Consider the following 18,166-nt stretch of genomic DNA (forward strand, 5'->3'; position numbering starts at 1 on the left):
GGAGCCCTAAGGGGCATTGGTTAAGGCCCCAGCTTCTGCTCCTGTCAGTATTAATACTTAGTACTACATCACCAAGTTTATCTTTGCTGCTCCTGGCGCTGAAATCTGCTCATTGTGACGTTCTGCTTAGGGCACCTATTGTAGCATCAAGCCGTGGTCCAACGGGCTTCAAGGCTGAACTAACATTAACTAGCTCAAGGTGAGTCGTGGGTTGATCTCTGCTCAAAGTGGCCGCCTGTACTTGACCTTTGCCTAAAGTGAATTGAGCAAAGTGACAAATAGGCTACGGGTGTTGCAGAGCTGTGCATCTCTGAATTGCCTGTCAGATTTTGTGGAGAGCAGTGTGTCTCCATAATATCAATCCCTTCAGTTGTTGCCCATTCGCCCAGAGGGTTCAAATCCTGCCTTTTTGGGCGCTTGCTCTGCCCCTGCAGCTTGAGAGCTGACGTGCTGCTCAGATCTCTGGGAGCCAGAGTTCTAGGCCATGAATTGCTATATTCACCCCGATGTAACAACACAACTTCCTACCTCTTAACCTTGTGGGAGAAATCGGGCTGAGTTCTTACTATCAAAGTTTTCCTTTGTGCTGAGAATTCTGCAGTACTTCCTACTCTGTATTAGCCCTCTGCCCAGACAAGCAAGTGAGCTTAGATAGAAGGTGTTTGCACCTTGTGTGTGTCACGTAGACTGCCCTAGTGGATTCACTATTTTTGTGCAGTGTTGCAAATGTGTGTGCCTCCGAAACCCATTGGAAGCGCACCGTTCAGTGTATTTACTGCACTGTGAACTCTGGAGTTTGCATAATTAACACTCTCTTTTTTAAAAAGAAAATCACCTCCTTATCTGTGTCCACAGTTCGCCATCTTCTTAGACCTCCCTGATCAATAAGAGACCTGGCACAAGATGACAAAATGAGTACAGCGGCACATATTGCCGTGAGATCCACATTCCATTGTGGCTACCCAAGGTTCCAGCTGGGATGAGGTGGTTTGAGTAAAGGGTAAGGATCAGTCAGGGGACTGTGTCAGTCCTGGGCCTCAGCTGCACAGGAACAATCTCAGTACAGTGGTACCTCGGGTTAAGAACTTAATTTGTTCCGGAGGTCTGTTCTTTACCTGAAACTGTTCTTAACCTGAAGCACCACTTTAGCTAATGGGGCCTCCCGCGCCGCCGGAGCACGATTTCTGTTCTCATCATGAAGCAAAGTTCTTAACCCGAGGTACTATTTCTGGGATAGCGGAGTCTGTAACCTGAAGCGTATGTAACCTGAAGTGTATGTAGCCCAAGGTACCACTGTACCTGTCCTTGAACCTGCTGTTCTGTAACAGGAACATAACCTTGTGCTGCCCTGGAAGTGAAACGAATACCCAACTCACCCCTGAGAGTGCCTCCTACTTGTCAATGGACTTGCTGACGATGGTGAAGATCGTTCAACTATGTACGAGAGCGTGAAGTCCAAATATTCCAGATCTATAAGAAGAGAGGTGGTCTGGATGGGGGGGGGGGACCCTCATTAAACAAGTCAATATACTTGAAATAATGCCATATAAAAAAGCAAGCATAGTGGCGTCAGCAGCAGCAACAAAATCTTCCTGAATCTGCTGCTGTGTGAAAACCACTCAGTACAAACATTCAGCTTTTCCATGGCCCTTTTGTCTTGGTCGGCCTCTGTTGCTTTTGAAAGGAGGATTCGCTTCTGATGTACCATACTGAAACTGAGAAGCATCATTCCTGCTTTGTTTCTTTGAACGCAATGAAGGGGAAGGGAAATGGCAAATAACAAAGAGGACTGGAGGCTGGGGTCTTGTCATGGAGGTGTGTTTCATGAATGGCTCTCTCAACCAGGGATGGGAACCTCTGTGGTCTTCAGATGATGCTCAGTTCAGATTCCCCTCAGCCCCAGCCATCATCGCCAGTGGTCAGAGATGGTGGGATTTGTAGTCCCCAGCAGCATGCGAAAAGTCACATGCTCCTTAGTCCGGCTGCAAACCTTTCCTGGACCTAAGGAAACTGGAGAGCCCCTTAGCACTGACCTAGGATTATCGTTCTAGGTAACTGGACTGATTGCGTCTGAGAGCAAAAACCAGTTGGGCTTTACTGATGACACCCAAAGTGATTGTGGCCAGTTTGCAAGTGGAAGAATGGCAGGTCATCAAAGACAACAAGGCCTTGTTCTAGTCCATGGTGGCTTATGCTACAATGGATCTGTTAATCTTCAAGGTGCCACAAAGTTCTGTTTTGCAGCAAGAGACTTAACACAGCTACAGATATACATATATGCTCATCCGTTATACATCAGCTGCCTTTGGTAAGAAAGTAACTTGCTTTTCTCTGTAAGCAAGGGTAAGGCATGGTTAATGTTCGCACTGATGGTTGCGACGGATGGAAACTCAAAACTTGGGTTTGAATTTGGATGGCTGCAAAACTGCTGAGTGCATAATTCAGATTACCAACCCCCTGTTCCTTCAGATGGGACCATCAAGTTGCATTTAGTTGACCTGCACAATGGCATGGGTTGTATTCTCCAAATCATTGTTTTTACATGTGAGCCAGGGGCAAATTGAAACGTTCAGGTCTGCTGCGTAGGATCTTTGCTGAAAAACCACAGCATTAAGTCCCTTTGTAACTTTTTTGTTCGAAATTCCTGCCTGCAGTTCTCCTGGAATTCTTAGAACTGTAAAGTTGGTTTTTCAACTTTTTTGCCTTATTGTCAATGGATCTACCAACAAGTAGATCTGCTGGTGAGATTACACATTAACAGGCACACAATGTGGTGACAGGCCTTTTCTCGGTACCATATCAAAAGGCAGGTTGAATTCCATCCTGGCACTTTTGCAGCAGAAAATAGTGTGGTTTGGCTTGGCTTTTTCAAGTATGTGTTTCACAAACCAAGTGTTTTATTTTTAACATGGCCAACATTAAAGTCAGTTTGTTCGATTTAGGGTTAACCTAAGTTCGCGATCAATGCTCAGATAACTTGGGTACTGCTACCATAGTTTCCCACTAATGTCCCGAAAAAAGAATTACAAGCAAGTAAACAATGCAATGCACTGTGGGTTAAACCACAGAGCCTAGGACTTGCTGATCAGAAGGTTGGCGGTTCAAATCCCCCCGATGGGGTGAGCTCCCGTTGCTTGGTCCCTGCTCCTGTCAACCTAGCAGTTCGAAAGCACATCAAAGTGCAAGTAGATAAATAGGTACCGCTCCGGCGGGAAGGTAAACGGCGTTTCCGTGCGCTGCTCTGGTTCGCCAGAAGTGGCTTAGTCATGCTGGCCACATGACCTGGAAGCTGTACCCCGGCTCCCTCGGCCAATAAAGCAAGATGAGCGCCGCAACCCCAGAGTTGCCACGACTGGACCTAATGGTCAGGAGTCCCTTTACCTTTTACGTTAAACAATGCAATAATAAATCTTAGCTATCCTTGCTTGCTACTCCCTATTTCTCACCTAGTCTTCACTTCCTGAGAGCTTCTTTTCCTTAACATGCCAGGCTCTTCCTAAAGCTTTGCCTAGGTTACTATCTGCTCCCTCTCTAACAAATTCATATTCTGCATAGCAGAAACTCAGTATTTTTACAGATGTCTTGTTTCACATAAACTTGGCACACAACAATGTCTCCAGTCCATTGATGGCATTCCTCCCTAGTAGGATGTTGTATTCTGTTTTGCTTTGGCTTCCCTGCCCATCTTCCCTGTCATTTGCTATATAGTAATCTTCATCTTCTTTACCAATAAGTTCCTTGATGACCTTTTTGATACCAGGATTTGTATTTAAAAGAGTATGGACAACTTCCCTTCTTCCACATGTTCACCAAGAGTAGGTCTCTTGGCTCACCATAAACACTTTGGCATTGTTTTCTATCTGCCTGTAGTGTGGTGTTTTTAGCTTCATCTTGCCATCCATTTCCTTGAAGTCTGGTAACCCGGTGCGAATGTTTTTGTTGCTGTTGAAGCATGACCAGTTGGTAGCGTATGATGTGGCTCCATAACTGGAAAAATCCTTGTACTTTTCTGTTTCCTTTTAACTGTGGAGGCACATAGAGATGCTTTGAGTGCACTGTGTACGTTTTCACACACAAATTAATTAGGAGAATTTGACATAAAAGTTTGAAATCGATAGTCTTACCTGAATTATTTTATTTAAGCACATTTGCATGCGGTTGCAAGTTTGGCCTAAATTCTGCATCTTCAGAGAAAGCTCTGAAGGAGTGCTCATTCTTGTCTCTCTTCTCCCCTTCGTCTACTAAGATGTTCCTGTCTATGTGCCTGTACAATTTCAAGCCTATTTTTGGCCTATTTAAGCAAGGAGCAGGGACGCGGGTGGCGCTGTGGGTTAAACCACAGAGCCTAGGACTTGCCAATAAAAAGGTCGGTGGTTCGAATCCCCGCGACGGGGTGAGCTCCCGTTGCTCAGGTCCCTGCTCCTGCCAACCTAGCAGTTCGAAAGCACATCAAAGTGCAAGTAGATAAATAGGTACCACTCCAGCGGGAAGGTAAACGGTGTTTCCGTGTGCTGCTCTGGTTCGCCAGAAGCGGCTTAGTCATGCTGGCCACATGACACAGAAGCTGTCTGCGGACAAACGCCGGCTCCCTCGGCCTATAGAGCGAGATGAGCGCGCAACCCCAGAGTCGGTCATGACTGGACCTAATGGTCAGGGGTCCCTTTACCTTTACCTTAAACATTGTGATATGTTGATATATCACGTCAGAAACAAGGATGGAGCTATGTAGAGACATGGGCTGGCTTCACGGCTTTTCCGGCATCATGATTTTTGTGTAGCACAAATATACACACAAATCACGATTCAAAGTACAGTGGCACCTCGGGTTAAGAACTTAATTCATTCTGGAGGTCCATTCTTAACCTGAAACTGTTCTTAACCTGAGGTACCATTTTAGCTAATGGGGCCTCCCGCTGCTGCCTCACCGCCAGAGCACGATTTCTGTTCTCATCCTGAAGCAAAGTTCTTCACCCGAGGTACTATTTCTGGGTTAGTGGAGTCTGTAACCTGAAATGTCTGTAACCCGAGGTACAACTGTATATTGCCAGGTCAACAGTTATGAAACCGATATCGCAATACGGACTTCAAACCGGTTTATAATAATAATTTATTATTTATACCCTGCCCATCTGGCTGAGTTTCCCCAGCCACTCTGGGCAGCTTCCAACAGAACACTAAAATACAATAACCTATTAAACTTTAAAAGCCTCCCTAAACAGGGCTGCCTTCAGATGTCTTCTAAAAATTTGGTAGTTATTTTTCTCTTTGACATCTGGTGGGAGGGCGTTCCACAGGGCAGGTGCCACTACTGAGAAGGCCCTCTGCCTGGTTCCCTGTAACTTGGCTTCTTGTAGCGAGGGAACCGCCAGAAGGCCCTCGGAGCTGGACCTCAGGTTAGGGACGATATATTGCCCAGCTGTAGTGGTCAGGCTATAGCATCCTAAGAAAGGGACAAGAAAGCTGTATAAGATGCCACCCCAACCAATCTACAGCCCCCTCCCACTTTCCTTTCTCTTTTTAGGTTTTTCCTGCAGCCACAGATAATAGTTGCTCTTCCGCAGGAGTCTGCAGAAGTTCAGTATGCTAGGATGCTGAATTCCGCATCGACAAAATGACGCTGTGCAGTTGAAAGCTCGGTAGGTGCTGGAAGGAATGACTTCTTTTTTTCTTTTTTTTTAAGATATTTATTAAGATTTTCAATGTTTTACAAAACACACACAAAAAGAAAAAAAAACAGGAAAAAATACAAAGTAAAAATATTTAAAAACAATTCTTTCCTTCCATTACTTGACCTTCATTTGCTTATTTCCAGGACCTCCTCACACCTCCTCTGTGTTTTCAAGAAGCAGCCATTCTTTCAACCAGCAGAATGCTGCTGATTCATAATAGAGTTTAAGGTCTGGCAGGGCAAATCCACCTCTATCCTTTGCATCGGTTAGTATTTTAAATTTTATTCTAGGCTTTTTGCCCTGCCAGACAAATTTTGAAATATCTCTCTGCCACCTCTTGAAACAGTCCATTTTGTCCACAATTTGGAATGATTGAAAGAGAAATAACATTCTTGGCAATACATTCATCTTTATAACAGCAATTCGACCTAGTAAGGAAAGCTTCAAGTTTGACCATATCTCTAAATCCTTTTTCACCTCTGACCAACATTTCTCATAATTGTCTTTAAATAAGTTTAAATTCTTAGCAGAATGACTTCAGGTCGTGCAACGCAAGGTCTGCCCTCTTCAAAGTCTGCTAAGTTCTTGTGCTGCTGACCAGAAAGCTGAGCAAACGGAGCTTGCTTCGTGCTAGCCGTGTTCGGTCAGTAATCTGGCACAGCGCATGAGGCTGCCTTCACCTTTTCAACTGGTGTAGAATGAAGCTTCCTGTTTACAGATGGGCACGCCGAGAGCATGAAACACCGCCAGTTTGGGTCTCGATACAGGGCTGCCTCTAGCATTCTAGGTGCTGGTTTCAGTTCATGCTCCGCATCCCGTACAGACCGGGGACTTGGAGCTTCTCAGTATGTGCCCCATCACAATCCGTCAGTGGAGAGCAAGCTTTCTCTCAGGCAGCCCTCTGTACAGCTTGGGGACGCGGGTGGCGCTGTGGTCTAAACCGCTGAGCCTCTTGGGCTTGCCGATCAGAAGGTCGGTGGTTCGAATCCCCGCAACAAGGTGAGCTCCCATTGCTCTGTCCCAGCTCCTGCCAACCTAGCAGGTCGAAAGCATACCAGTGCAAGTAGATAAATAGGTACCGCTGCGGCGGGAAGGTAAATGGCGTTTCCATGCGCTCTGGCTTCCGTCATGGTGTTCCATTGCACCAGAAGTGGTTTAGTCATGCTGGCCACATGACCCGCAAACCTGTCTGGACAAACGCCGGCTCCCTTGGCCTGAAAGCGAGATGAGCGCCACAACCCTGCCTTTAACTGGACTTCGAATCCACACGATGGTGTGAGCTCCCATTGCTCTGTCCCAGCTTCTGCCAACCTAGCAGTCTGAAAGCACACCAGTGCAAGTAGATAAATAGGTACCGCTGCGGCGGGAAGGTAAATGGCGTTTCCATGCGCTCTGGCTTCCGTCATGGTGTTCCATTGCACCAGAAGCAGTTTAGTTATGCTGGCCACATGACCCGGAAAGCTGTCTGTGGACAAACGCTGGCTCCCTCGGCCTGAAAGTGAGATGAGCGCCACAACCCCACCTTTGACTGGACTTAACCGTCCAGGGGCCCTTTTTAAAGCTTGGGGACAAGAGCTTCACTTGTTAGCAGCTCCTTAGCTATGTCTGTAAGACATGGAATGGGAAACTCGATCCCGGGCGCTCCAGACGTCTGCATCTTGGCCTCAGGCCTGTTCCCTCCCCAACCCCCAACCCTGGCTATATTCCCCACCAGCCCTGCTTCACCCTTTCCTTGAAGGGGCTTTTGGTCTGACTGGAACCCTTCCTTGAACTCTTAATACTTGTTTGCCTCTCTTGAGGATAGAGAGGGCTTTGTGGTTACGTGTGGAAAGTAGCTAGCTGTACAATTGCAAAATTTTAATTAGTTACTCTGCCCGTTTTTGCCCGTTGCTGGCATGTGGCCCTGGGAAGGTTGCACAGAAAGGATTATGGCCCTCAGGGTGAAAAAGGCACACCACCCCCGGTGCTCTTAAGTGACCTAGTAAAGCCTCTGCCAAAATTACCTTGCATAGCTCTCTGTTTGAGAGGGGAAAGTTGTAATTTTCTAGCGTCTTGTTATTGAAACAAATACTGTGGTACCTCAGGTTAAGTACTTAATTTGTTCTGGAGGTCTGTTCTTAACCTGAAACTCTTCTTAACCTGAAGCACCACTTTAGCTAATGGGGCCTCCTGCTGCCGCCGCACCGCCGGAGCGCGATTTCTGTTCTCATCCTGAAGCAAAGTTCTTAACCCGAGGTAATATTTCTGGGTAAGCGGAGTCTGTAACCTGAAGCGTCTGTAAACTGAAGCGTATGTAACCCGAGATACCACTGTATATGTAAGCGCGTTTGTTAACGATTAAATGTTACCTCCCTCAAGACTTTAGAACAGAGGGTTTCCCAAACTTGGGTGTCTGGCTGTTTTTGGACTACGATTCCCATCATCCCTGACCACTGGTCCTGCTAGCTAGGGGTGATGGGAGTTGTAGTCCAAAAAAAGCCCCAAGAGTCCAAAAAGAGTCCCAAGTTTGGGAAGCCCTGCTTTAGGGATTGGGGTGGTTCGAATCTGCTAGTAATGAAAAGACCCGATGATGACTTTTTCCAGTATTATTGCTGCTGCTGTTAATACATTGCGCCTGTATCCCTCCTAAATGGTTCTCCTTCCAGCCAACCCTGTGAGGTTGTTTCGGCTAAGAGGCAATAGATGGAGCTCCGATGCAGGTACATTCCAGAGAAAAATAAATGTTATGTTTCCAGCTTTGATGATATTAATAGTAGTAGTAGTAGTAGTAGTAATAATAATAACCAGGACAGACTTTGCTCGTGTGCTCAAGACATCGATTCCACAAAACATATTTTGTTGCATTGTGCAAAATATGAGCAGGCCAGGGCTGAACTGATACTACCCTTGCTGGTACCTTTCCCGGGAAAATCAGAGGCTCACTATGTCAGGTTCCTACTGGAAGACCGGACAAATGCTAGAACGTTAGCAGTGGCAAAGTTTTTATCGGTGGCTGCCAGAATAAATGAGCCCTATATTCTAAACAAAATGCTTGTTTAACCTGGAGGTAGGCTGTATGAATTGTGTATTGATTTGTAATGATTTGTTGGGTCTCTGGACCGTAATAAAGATTGATTGATAATAATAATTTAATTATTCCCTGCCCATCTGGCTGGGTTTCCCCAGCCACTCTGGGCAGCTCCCAACAGAACATTAAAAATACGATAAAACATTGAACATTAAAAACTTCCCTATACAGGGCTGCCTTCAGACGTCTTCTAAAAGTCAGATCGTTGTTTATTTCCTTGACATCTGATGGGAGGGCGTTCCACAGGGCAGGCACCACTACCAAGAAGGCCCTCTGCCTGGTTCCCTGTAACCTCACTTCTCACAATGAGGGAACCGCCAGAAGGCCCTCGGCACTGGACCTCCGTGTCCAGGCTGAACGATGGGGATGGAGACCCTCCTTCAGATATACTGGACCGAGGCTGTTTAGGGCTTTAAAGGTCAGCCCCAACACTTTGAACTGTGCTTGGAAATGTACTGGGAGCCATTGTAGGTCTTTCAAGACCGCTCTTATGTGGTCTCGGCGGCCACTCCCAGTCGCCTGTCTAGCTGCCGCATTCTGGATTAGTTGTAGTTTCCGGGTCACCTTCAAAGGTAGCCCCACGTAGAGCGCATTGCAGTAGTCCAAGCGGGAGATAACCAGAGCATGCACCACTCTGGCGAGACAGTCTGCGGTCAGATAGGGTCTCAGCCTATGTACCAGATGGAGCTGGTAGACAGCCGCCCTGGACACAGAATTGATGGTTGACTGCTTGGGATCGGAGGACTTTGACCTGTAGGATTTAAATTACCTTGTTCATGAGCCGCCTTTTGGCAGACCTTTGTTGGCTTTGGAAAGAGGATTAGATGAGTTTGTGGAAGATCAGGCTATCAGTGACTTGGAGACGCAATGGCTGTGTTCTACCTTCACTACTGGAGGCAAGGCTGCCTTGGGGTAGCGGTTGCAGGGGAGCTTGAGTGCACTTGGGCCCTTTGGTCTGATCCATTGGGTCTGATCCATTGTCACCAGTTGGGCCCTTTGGTCTGATGCATCGGGAAAAGCAGTAGGCTGCTGCCATGGTGGAGCTGAGCCACCTTCAGCTGAGCCACCGCTGCACATGGCAACAGGAGAAGGGATGGAGGCAACGTAGGAGGGCTTTTGTTGTAAACAAAAATTGCCCTTTTCCCTTATGGGGTATCCAAGAGCCCATATAGAGTCCTTACATAGGTTCCCTATTGGTAGGAGAGAATAACAGAGGCCAACCAGAGAATATTGAGAAGCAAAGCAGCTAATAAGCTTGATCTTTATTGATCTGTTGCAACAGGGTGCTCCCCTCACCCGCAGGAGAGAGGAGGAACCCCGAAAAATGGTGCGCAAGGCCTTATAAAGACTTTTGAAATTGCCAACCCGTAGATCAAGACCACCCCCAGAAACATCATACATACATCACAGAAGGGGTGTAACCTAAGACCACCCCTCAGATACATCATACCTACATCACAAAAAAGGTGGTCTAAAACAGAAATTTGAATGTTGTTTTTCTCCTGTCACTGTTTATCTCCTGTCTGGCAGGTTACTTGATTGGATTTCCTGGGGAGCCTGGCCAGTCTTTTGTAATGATAAATACTTAGTCCCTGGGCCATGTCACAGGCTCACACCCTATTCATATCTTAAATGTGCCCTTAAGACAGGATTTGTGAGGAAAGAGACAATGGGGAGGTTTCCCACTTTGACCTTGTAGAGAAAACATTTGCTCAGTTTAGGAATCAAAATGGTTCCAGGTTGGTCTTCCTGTGCTGATCTATGTACGTGCTTGGTTGGTACACTTATGAACATTACCATATATCTAAGACCATAAAATTCCTATCACAATATTGAACCCGTTCCCCATGTCCCGCAATGCAGCAATGCAGGGGAGTGGCGCAACCTCAATGCACCATCTGCTGCTGCGGAAAAGAAACCCCTGCAAACTGTTCCATAGTATCTGAACCAAGAACCAAGAAAGAAAAGGCATGTGCATACTACAGGTGTACAAGAAAATGACTATTAGCAAGGAGAGAGAGGCTTAACTGTACTAGCCAAAGGCCATGACCAAACCATACAGACACTATCAAAGGAATATATATATATATAATCTGTATTTGGCAGGGGAAATGGCGCTTCAGAAGGAAATCTGTAAACTCCAACATTTTAGCTATTTTTTAATTTTTTCCTTCAATTTTTTTTATTACCGTATTTTCCCCCCCCATAGGATGCACTTTTCCCCCTCCAAAAATGAAGGGGAAATCTGTGTGTGTCCTATGGGGCGAATACAGGCTTTCGCTGAAGCTTGGAGAGCAAGAGGGGTCGGTGCGCACCGACCCCTCTCGCTCTCCAGGCTTCAGGAAGCTATCAGCAAGCCTGGGGAGCCCGCGGGAGTTCCCGCAGGGCTCCCTAGGCTGCGGATAGCAGCCTGCTGCGCGGGGCACGCTGAAGCAGAGCGCCCCGCGCTTCGGGCAGACATCGGCCAGCCCCACAAGCTCGGGAGGCAGTGGGGAGGCGTAGCCCTGCCATCCCGCTGTTCCCTGACCTGGTTTGGAGGATGCCAGGATTCCAGGATGCCAGGATCCAAATTTAAAAATGGAAAGGGTAATGCCGGTGGTCAACAAAAGAGCTTTAAAGACTCTCTCAAGGCAAATCGTAAAAAATGTAGTTTCCCAACAACTGGGAAACACTGGCCTGCAAGCGCCCCAATTGGAGAACAGCCTTTGCCAAAGGTGTCATGGGCTTTGAAGACACTCAAACTCGAGATGCAAGGGAGAAACGTGCTAAGAGGAAGGCACATTTGGCAAACCCTCACCGTGATCAACCCGCCCAGAGATCTATGTCCCCACTGTGGAAGGATGTGTGGATCCAGAATTGGCCTCCACAGTCACTTACGGGACAGTGTTCATGGAAGACAATCTTACTCAGCTACGAGTGATCGCCAAAACAGTTAATCAAAAACTGTTTTATGAACCGCCACTGTTAATTATGTACAGTGGTACATCTGGTTAAGAACTTAATTCGTTCCGGAGGTCCGTTCTTAACCTGAAACTGTTCTTAACCTGAAGCACCTCTTTAGCTAATGGGGCCTCCTGCTGCCGCTGTGCCAACGGAGCACAATTTCTGTTCTTATCCTGAAGCAAAGTTCTTAGCTCAAGGTACTATTTCTGGGTTAGCGGAGTCTGTAACCTGAAGCGTATGTAACCTGAAGTGTATGTAACACAAGGTACCACTGTAATTATCACAGTCTCCTTTCTGACCTCACTGTTTATAGCCACCGCCATGCGTCACTCAGAATAACGCTTCATGCCTCTGTGATGAAGTGGGCAGTGGTCGCCAAACTCTTACGCCATCCTAAATGGGCTAGTCTTTCAGGTGCCACACGACTCCTGGTTGTTACAATTGCCTGACTGTACCACTTAACAGAATTTACTGGGAAGAGGAGTGGCAGCGGTCAAGGATGGAACAGGGGCACATGGGGCCATCTGGTGCGGATGACGGCTGGCCTCTGGAAGGAGACAGAAAGGGCACATTAACGGCAGGAGCAAGGTTTCAGGAAACCAACATTGGGAACAGGCTGGAAGCGGGCATGGAAATTCCCACACAGAGCTTCTCCTGGCTGGGCGTGTTTATGTTTTTCTTTCCTCAGCCAGGCCAGGCACAGAGAGAGGCGCAAACTGTTTGAAGCCTCTTCGCTGTTGCAGCTTCAAATTCCAGTTTAGGGGCACTTAGGGTTCCCTCTTTTTTTCCTAGAAATGCCGGTAAAAGAAGTGGGATGCTCCACACATGGGGAAAATTCTACCAAACAAAAGCCGCTCCGATTCCTGTGGCTTTCATCCTGAGGAAAATGATGAAGCCCTGTGAAATATACTCGGAGTCAAGAGTGGATTTCATGCTCTTTATTCAGCTCATAGTGGTGAGGAGGAATGGACGTTCCCCCAGAATATCTGCTTTATATACATTATTAACACAATGGGCCCCACGTGATTGGCTAATTCCGGGATTCACCTGTAGGCCAATCAGGTTGCGGATTCACTTCCACCTGGAGCTGGATTGGGTGGTTCCTGTGGACCAATCAGACTGCTGCATTATAGACCCTATTGTTCTAGGACCAATCAGACTGCTGCATTCTGAATCCTATTGTTCTAGGACCAATCAGACTGCTGCATTCTGAATCCTATTGTTCTAGGACCAATCAGACTGCTGCCTTTTGGATCCTATTCAACTCAGTACATAACACTATGGGAATGCAGGTGTGCACACTTAGGCCTCAAGAAGGTCGAGAGAGGTCCCTCACCATGATGATGCTTGCTGCTCACCCCTTTCTCCTTTTGTAAAGCAGGACATCCTTTCTTCTCATGATCTGATATTCCTTGTGAAATGCAGAGAGGGAGAGGGACCTTGCATTCTTCACATGAGTGTCTGCTTGGCAGAAATGTACCCTTTTCTTTTAATGGATCAAGATGCAGCGCTTTTTATTCAAGCCTGGCGTTTATTATAGCATCTTGCAAGGAAAAGCCCGATCAAGGGCATGCTTTATTACTGTGTTAGTGTTTGTGACGGTGTTTCTGTTTTTTAAACCTCAGTTTTATATTTGCATTAGCGGGGTTTTTAGGCTGCTGTCCTAAACCCACTCCCTTGGGGGAATAAGGCCTATTAAACGTTCTGGGACTCTTTCGTAAGCTTGCGCTCGGGTCATGCCACCATTACCTGCCTTGGATCTTGTAAATGAGTGAGAGGCAGGATATCAGTGTTTTGATGAGCAAACACACTTGCACTCTGAGCATTAAGAGGCTACATTGGGGAGGAAGAGGGGGCCAGCTGCTTAGTGTACAAAACATGGCGAACCTGCCAGACCTGCAAGTATCTGATGACCCTGGCTTTGCAGACTCCCCAGGAAGCTGGCTGGACTCGACGAGCAGCCAGGAGTGAGTGGCGTGTGATTTGTCTAGTGAGTCACCGTCTGCTGTGAATCCCTGGGATACCTCTGCCTCTGGATGAGCATCTCTGCAAGAGAAGTTGAAACCCGGGGCCATCTGCCTCTTGCTGACCCTCTGCAAGCCCCTCCCTCTGTCTCTGCCTCACCTCTGTCTCCACGCTCTGTTAATCCAGCTGGTCAGAGTTCAAAGGAGCTGCTTAGAGCTGCGACCGCCACTGCTGGGCTCCATCGATGCTTTGCAGCTTCCACGGCTGCTGCAGAGATGAACGGCAAAGCTCTTCTCTTCATGCTCCTCCTGGCCTTGGTTGTGATTTTTGCCTTGGTTTGCGTCTTGTTGACCAGAGGCGAAAATGCCACCTGGTGCGGTTACCAGTCGCAGAGCTTCCCGGAGCATCTTCACAGCGACTGCAGCCAGGTGTTTGCAGATCTGTCGCAGGAGGAAATGGCCCGTGTGGCGCTGTACCTGAAGTCCAACCTTGGGGCAAGCTTGGAAGATGCTTCGCAGGCAAAACCCTCTGACAACTGCATTTATTCCATTGACTTGCAGTTGCCACCCAAAGCGGAGTCCCTCGCATTCCTGGATCACGGAGGAATCCGTCCTCCTAGGCAGGCTCTGGCTGTGGTGTATTTTGGAAACCAGCCCGTTCCAAATGTTACTGAGTATGTGGTGGGACCTCTCCCAGAGCCGACCTACCACCAGGATGTGACAGTGCAGAAATATGGAGGGCCGCTGCCTTATTATCGCAGGCCCCCGCTGGATGCCGAATACAAGCAGATGGCCCGCTTTCTGCATGGGGTGGCTTTCCCCACAGCTCCGAGTTTCATGCAGCAGGTCTTGGACTACGACGGGACCAACCTCGCCGCCATGACCACCTCTCCGCGGGGACTGAAGTCCGGAGATCGCTCAACTTGGCTCGTCCTGTTCCAGAACGTCACTGGCTACTTCTTACACCCAGTTGGGCTGGAGGTGCTTCTGGATCACAGCAGCCAGGACCTCTCCCTCTGGGCTGTGAAGAAAGTGTTTTACGGCGGCCGGTATTTCCGGGACTTGGCAGAGCTGGAGAGAGAATTTGCTGAGGGACATCTGCAAGTGGAGAAGGTGCAGAAGGTCCCGGCTGAAGGAGGTTTTGCTTCGTTGAAGCCTAAGGTTTCCCCCGCTGGGCCGGGCCCTGTGAATTACGAGCCTCAGGGGCCACGTTACAGCGTGAGGAGCAATCAAGTCCTTTCCTCCTTCTGGAGTTTTGCCTTCAGGATGGACGTGAGCAGGGGACCACGTCTCTTTGACATCCGGTTCAAAGGCCAAAGGGTCGCCTACGAGCTCAGTGTGCAGGACACCATGTCGGTCTACGGGTCCAACAGCCCTGGGGGGATGTCGATCCGCTACATGGACGGGAGCTTTGGCATTGGGAGGCTCACCTTCCCCTTGGTTCGAGGTGTCGACTGTCCTTATTCCGCGACCTACCTTGACGTCCGCTCCCTAGCTCAAGCGGAAAGGCCCCTGGTCACCCGCGACGCCCTGTGTGTGTTTGAGCAGGACCTGGGCGCTCCGCTCCGGCGCCATTACTCCCACCTCCGTTCCGTCTTCTATGGGGGGCTGCCTGCCACCGCGCTGGTCTTCCGCTCAGTTTCGAGCATAGGCAACTACGACTACATCTGGGATTTCGTCTTCCACACCAACGGGGCCATTGAAAGCAAAGTCCGAGCCTCCGGTTACATCAGCTCATCTTTCCTCTACGGTGACGGGCTAGATTACGGGAACCAAGTTGGGGACCACACTCTGGGGAACATACACACCCACTTCGTCGGCTACAAGGTGGACCTGGACGTTGGTGGTAAGTGTGTGCATTTTTTCACCTTCACACTCCTGGAGCAGTCTCTGTGTCTTGCTGCAATGTCCCGTTCTTGCTGTGGGATAGTTCTTGGTCTATGATGGAGGCTCGAATGGATCACCCTGGGATAGCTCAGCCGGTAGAGCATCAGACTCTTAATCTCAGAGTCGTGGGTTCAAAGCCCACATTGGGCAAAAGATCCCTGCATTGAGGGGGTTGGACTAGATGTCCCTTGGGGTCCCTTCCAACTCCTACTGCCGTTTGCACCTAGTAGGAGAAGACCAAGACTGCTACTCAAAAGGAGAGCACTGACCAAGCAATTCAGCCTCCCTCTCTTAATTTTAGTCTTAATACAGTGGTACCTCGGGTTACATACACTTCAGGTAACATACGCTTCAGGTTACAGACTCCGCTAACCTAGAAATAGTACCTCCGGTTAAAAACTTTGCTTCAGGATGAGAACAGAAATCATGCTCAGGCGGCGCGGCAGCAGCAGGAGGCCCCTTTAGCTAAAGTGGTGCTTCAGGTTAAGAACAGTTTCAGGTTAAGAATGGACCTCTGGAACGAATTAAGTACATAACCAGAGGTACCACTGTATTAGTTTTCCTTGGGCTTGCCTGTCAGCGGACTCTCTGTCCTTTCCGACAAATGCATCAATGAACCACGGAGAACTCAATAATGTCTCTGTCCCTTGCAGTGAATCTGCCAGGAGTGGGGATGCAGGGCGGCGGGGAAAGTCATTGGTGTATTTTCCTGTTCTGCCAAGATACTGGCTCGTGCATATACTAGAAAGATCGTCCAAAGTCCTCGCCCCAACCCAACTTCCAGAGGTGGCCTCTTGGTGTTTATTTTGCGAGGCTAAGATAATAGACCCGGTGGCCTGTGCTATTGAACTATCAGCTGTGCTGCAGATCAGCTGCCCAGGGGCACAGCCCTCACGTCTTCTAAAGCAGGCTTCCTTATCATCTCTCCCTTATGGATGAAGGACGTGAACACTGCAGGTGTTGTTGCTTTGTAGGCAGTGCCACCTAGTGACTAGTGAGCAAGGCTTCCTGTTGCAGATTTACAAATGAATGGATTCCTTTTGAGGCAGGAGATACACTTCCAAGCATAGCTGTCAACCGTCTCTTATTTGGCGGGAAAGTCCCTTATCCTAGTGCTGTGTCCCGCTGCTGTCCCTTATTGATGATGTCCCTTAAATTTCCCGGGTTTCAAAGGAAGCAGCTCCTCTCCCTCCCTCCCTGCCGGCCAGGGAGGAGGGAGGCTCCAACTGGGTTGCTTGGCTGCGTTGCTCACCCAATAAGGAGTCTAAGAACGACTGGGGGGGGGGTGGAGCTTGCATGCCTTGTGCCGATCAAATCGGCCGCGTTGCCTGGGGACTCGCCTTTGCTCAGCGCTTCCCAGCGGAGAAGTGATGGTGGTTTCCCTTGCTGCATCCCCTTTGCCGGGTTGCTGCGCTGTGGGAACCACCGCTTGAGGCTTTGTTTGGCTGCTGGCTGGGCTTTCTGCCTTTGGCTCGGAGGGGCTCAGAAGTTGAACATACCTGTGCTCTGAAAATCCCTTATTTTGGCTGCTGGTCCCTTATTTTCAAATCTGTAAGTTGACAGCTATGCTTCCGAGTGGCCTTGATGACTTGCCTCGGCCTCCTCAGAAGTAAGCCCTATTGAATGCAAAGGGATTGGGTCCCATACAAATGTGGTCCTCCCTGCCTGTGCCCCTTTGCTCACTTGCACTTGCCCCAAGGCCAGGCGCAGGCCTGGGGAGAATCAGTGCTTAGAAATCCCTGGTAGTGATGGGGCAGGGAAAGGCCTCAGCCGAAAGCCAGAAGGCAGGAACAGGATGGTAGTTGTGTACTTCCTGAGTGGCTGCTTGCTGCTGCCTGGAGCTCCCTCTTTTCAGCTGCCCAGTTCCTTGCCCTGCTGGGCCACTGTCCTCAGCACCTCTGGGAATGAAGAGCACTGGGCTCAGGGCCATAAGTGCCATGAATGAGTGAGATGGGGATGGAAGAAGGCAGCAGCAGAAAGAGGTTGAGGCGGAGAGGGATGGGGTTTGTGTTGTGGGTACCACTGAGGAGGTGGTGAGTGAAAAGCAGAGAGGATCCGAGACAAATAAACAAAGGTTTTATGCCAAACACACTTTACAGGGGAAAGCATCGTGGTATTGTATCAGAAAACCTTTTCGCGTTACTCCCGGTTAGGAGAAAAGCGATTTTTGCTCCAGGATATCTTATGTGATGGGACGCAGGTGGCGCTGTGGGTTAAACCACAGAGCCTAGGACTTGCCGATCAGAAGGTTGGCGGTTCGAATCCCCGCGACAAGGTGAGCGCCCGTTGCTCGGTCCCTGCTCCTCCCAACCTAGCAGTTCGAAAGCACGTCAAAGTGCAAGTAGATAAATAGGTACCGCTCCGGCGGGAAGGTAAATGGACTTTCCATGCGCTGCTCTGGTTTGCCAGAAGCGGCTTAGTCATGCTGGCCACATGACTCGGAATCTGTATGCCGGCTCCCTCGGCCAATAAAGCGAGATGAGCGCTGCAACCCCAGAGTCGGCCACGACTGGACCTAATGGTCAGGGGTCCCTTTACCTATCTTACATGAACACTGCAGCAGAGATGTCGATGTGGTTCGTACCTGGAAAAGGCAGGAAAAGGCAGGCCAAAAGCTGATTTTTGAGGCGGTGAGG

The 18,166-nt window shown here is 48.8% G+C and overlaps 1 protein-coding gene across 1 annotated transcript in view; it reads left to right on the forward strand.

Annotated features, from left to right (window-relative positions):
- The first annotated feature begins 13,308 nt into the window (after positions 1–13,308).
- LOC308460365 (amine oxidase [copper-containing] 3-like) overlaps positions 13,309–18,166 on the forward strand; it is a 28,600-nt gene continuing 23,742 nt past the window's right edge. The window contains exon 1 of the mRNA XM_080976653.1: positions 13,309–15,489. Coding sequence (XP_080832779.1) covers positions 13,716–15,489 — 1,774 coding nt within the window. The 5' untranslated portion in view covers positions 13,309–13,715. The remainder of the gene's footprint in view (positions 15,490–18,166) is intronic.

This window comes from Podarcis pityusensis, assembly GCF_964106645.2.
Source record: "Podarcis pityusensis genome assembly, chromosome: 13".
NCBI classification, from domain to species: Eukaryota; Metazoa; Chordata; class Lepidosauria; order Squamata; family Lacertidae; genus Podarcis; species Podarcis pityusensis.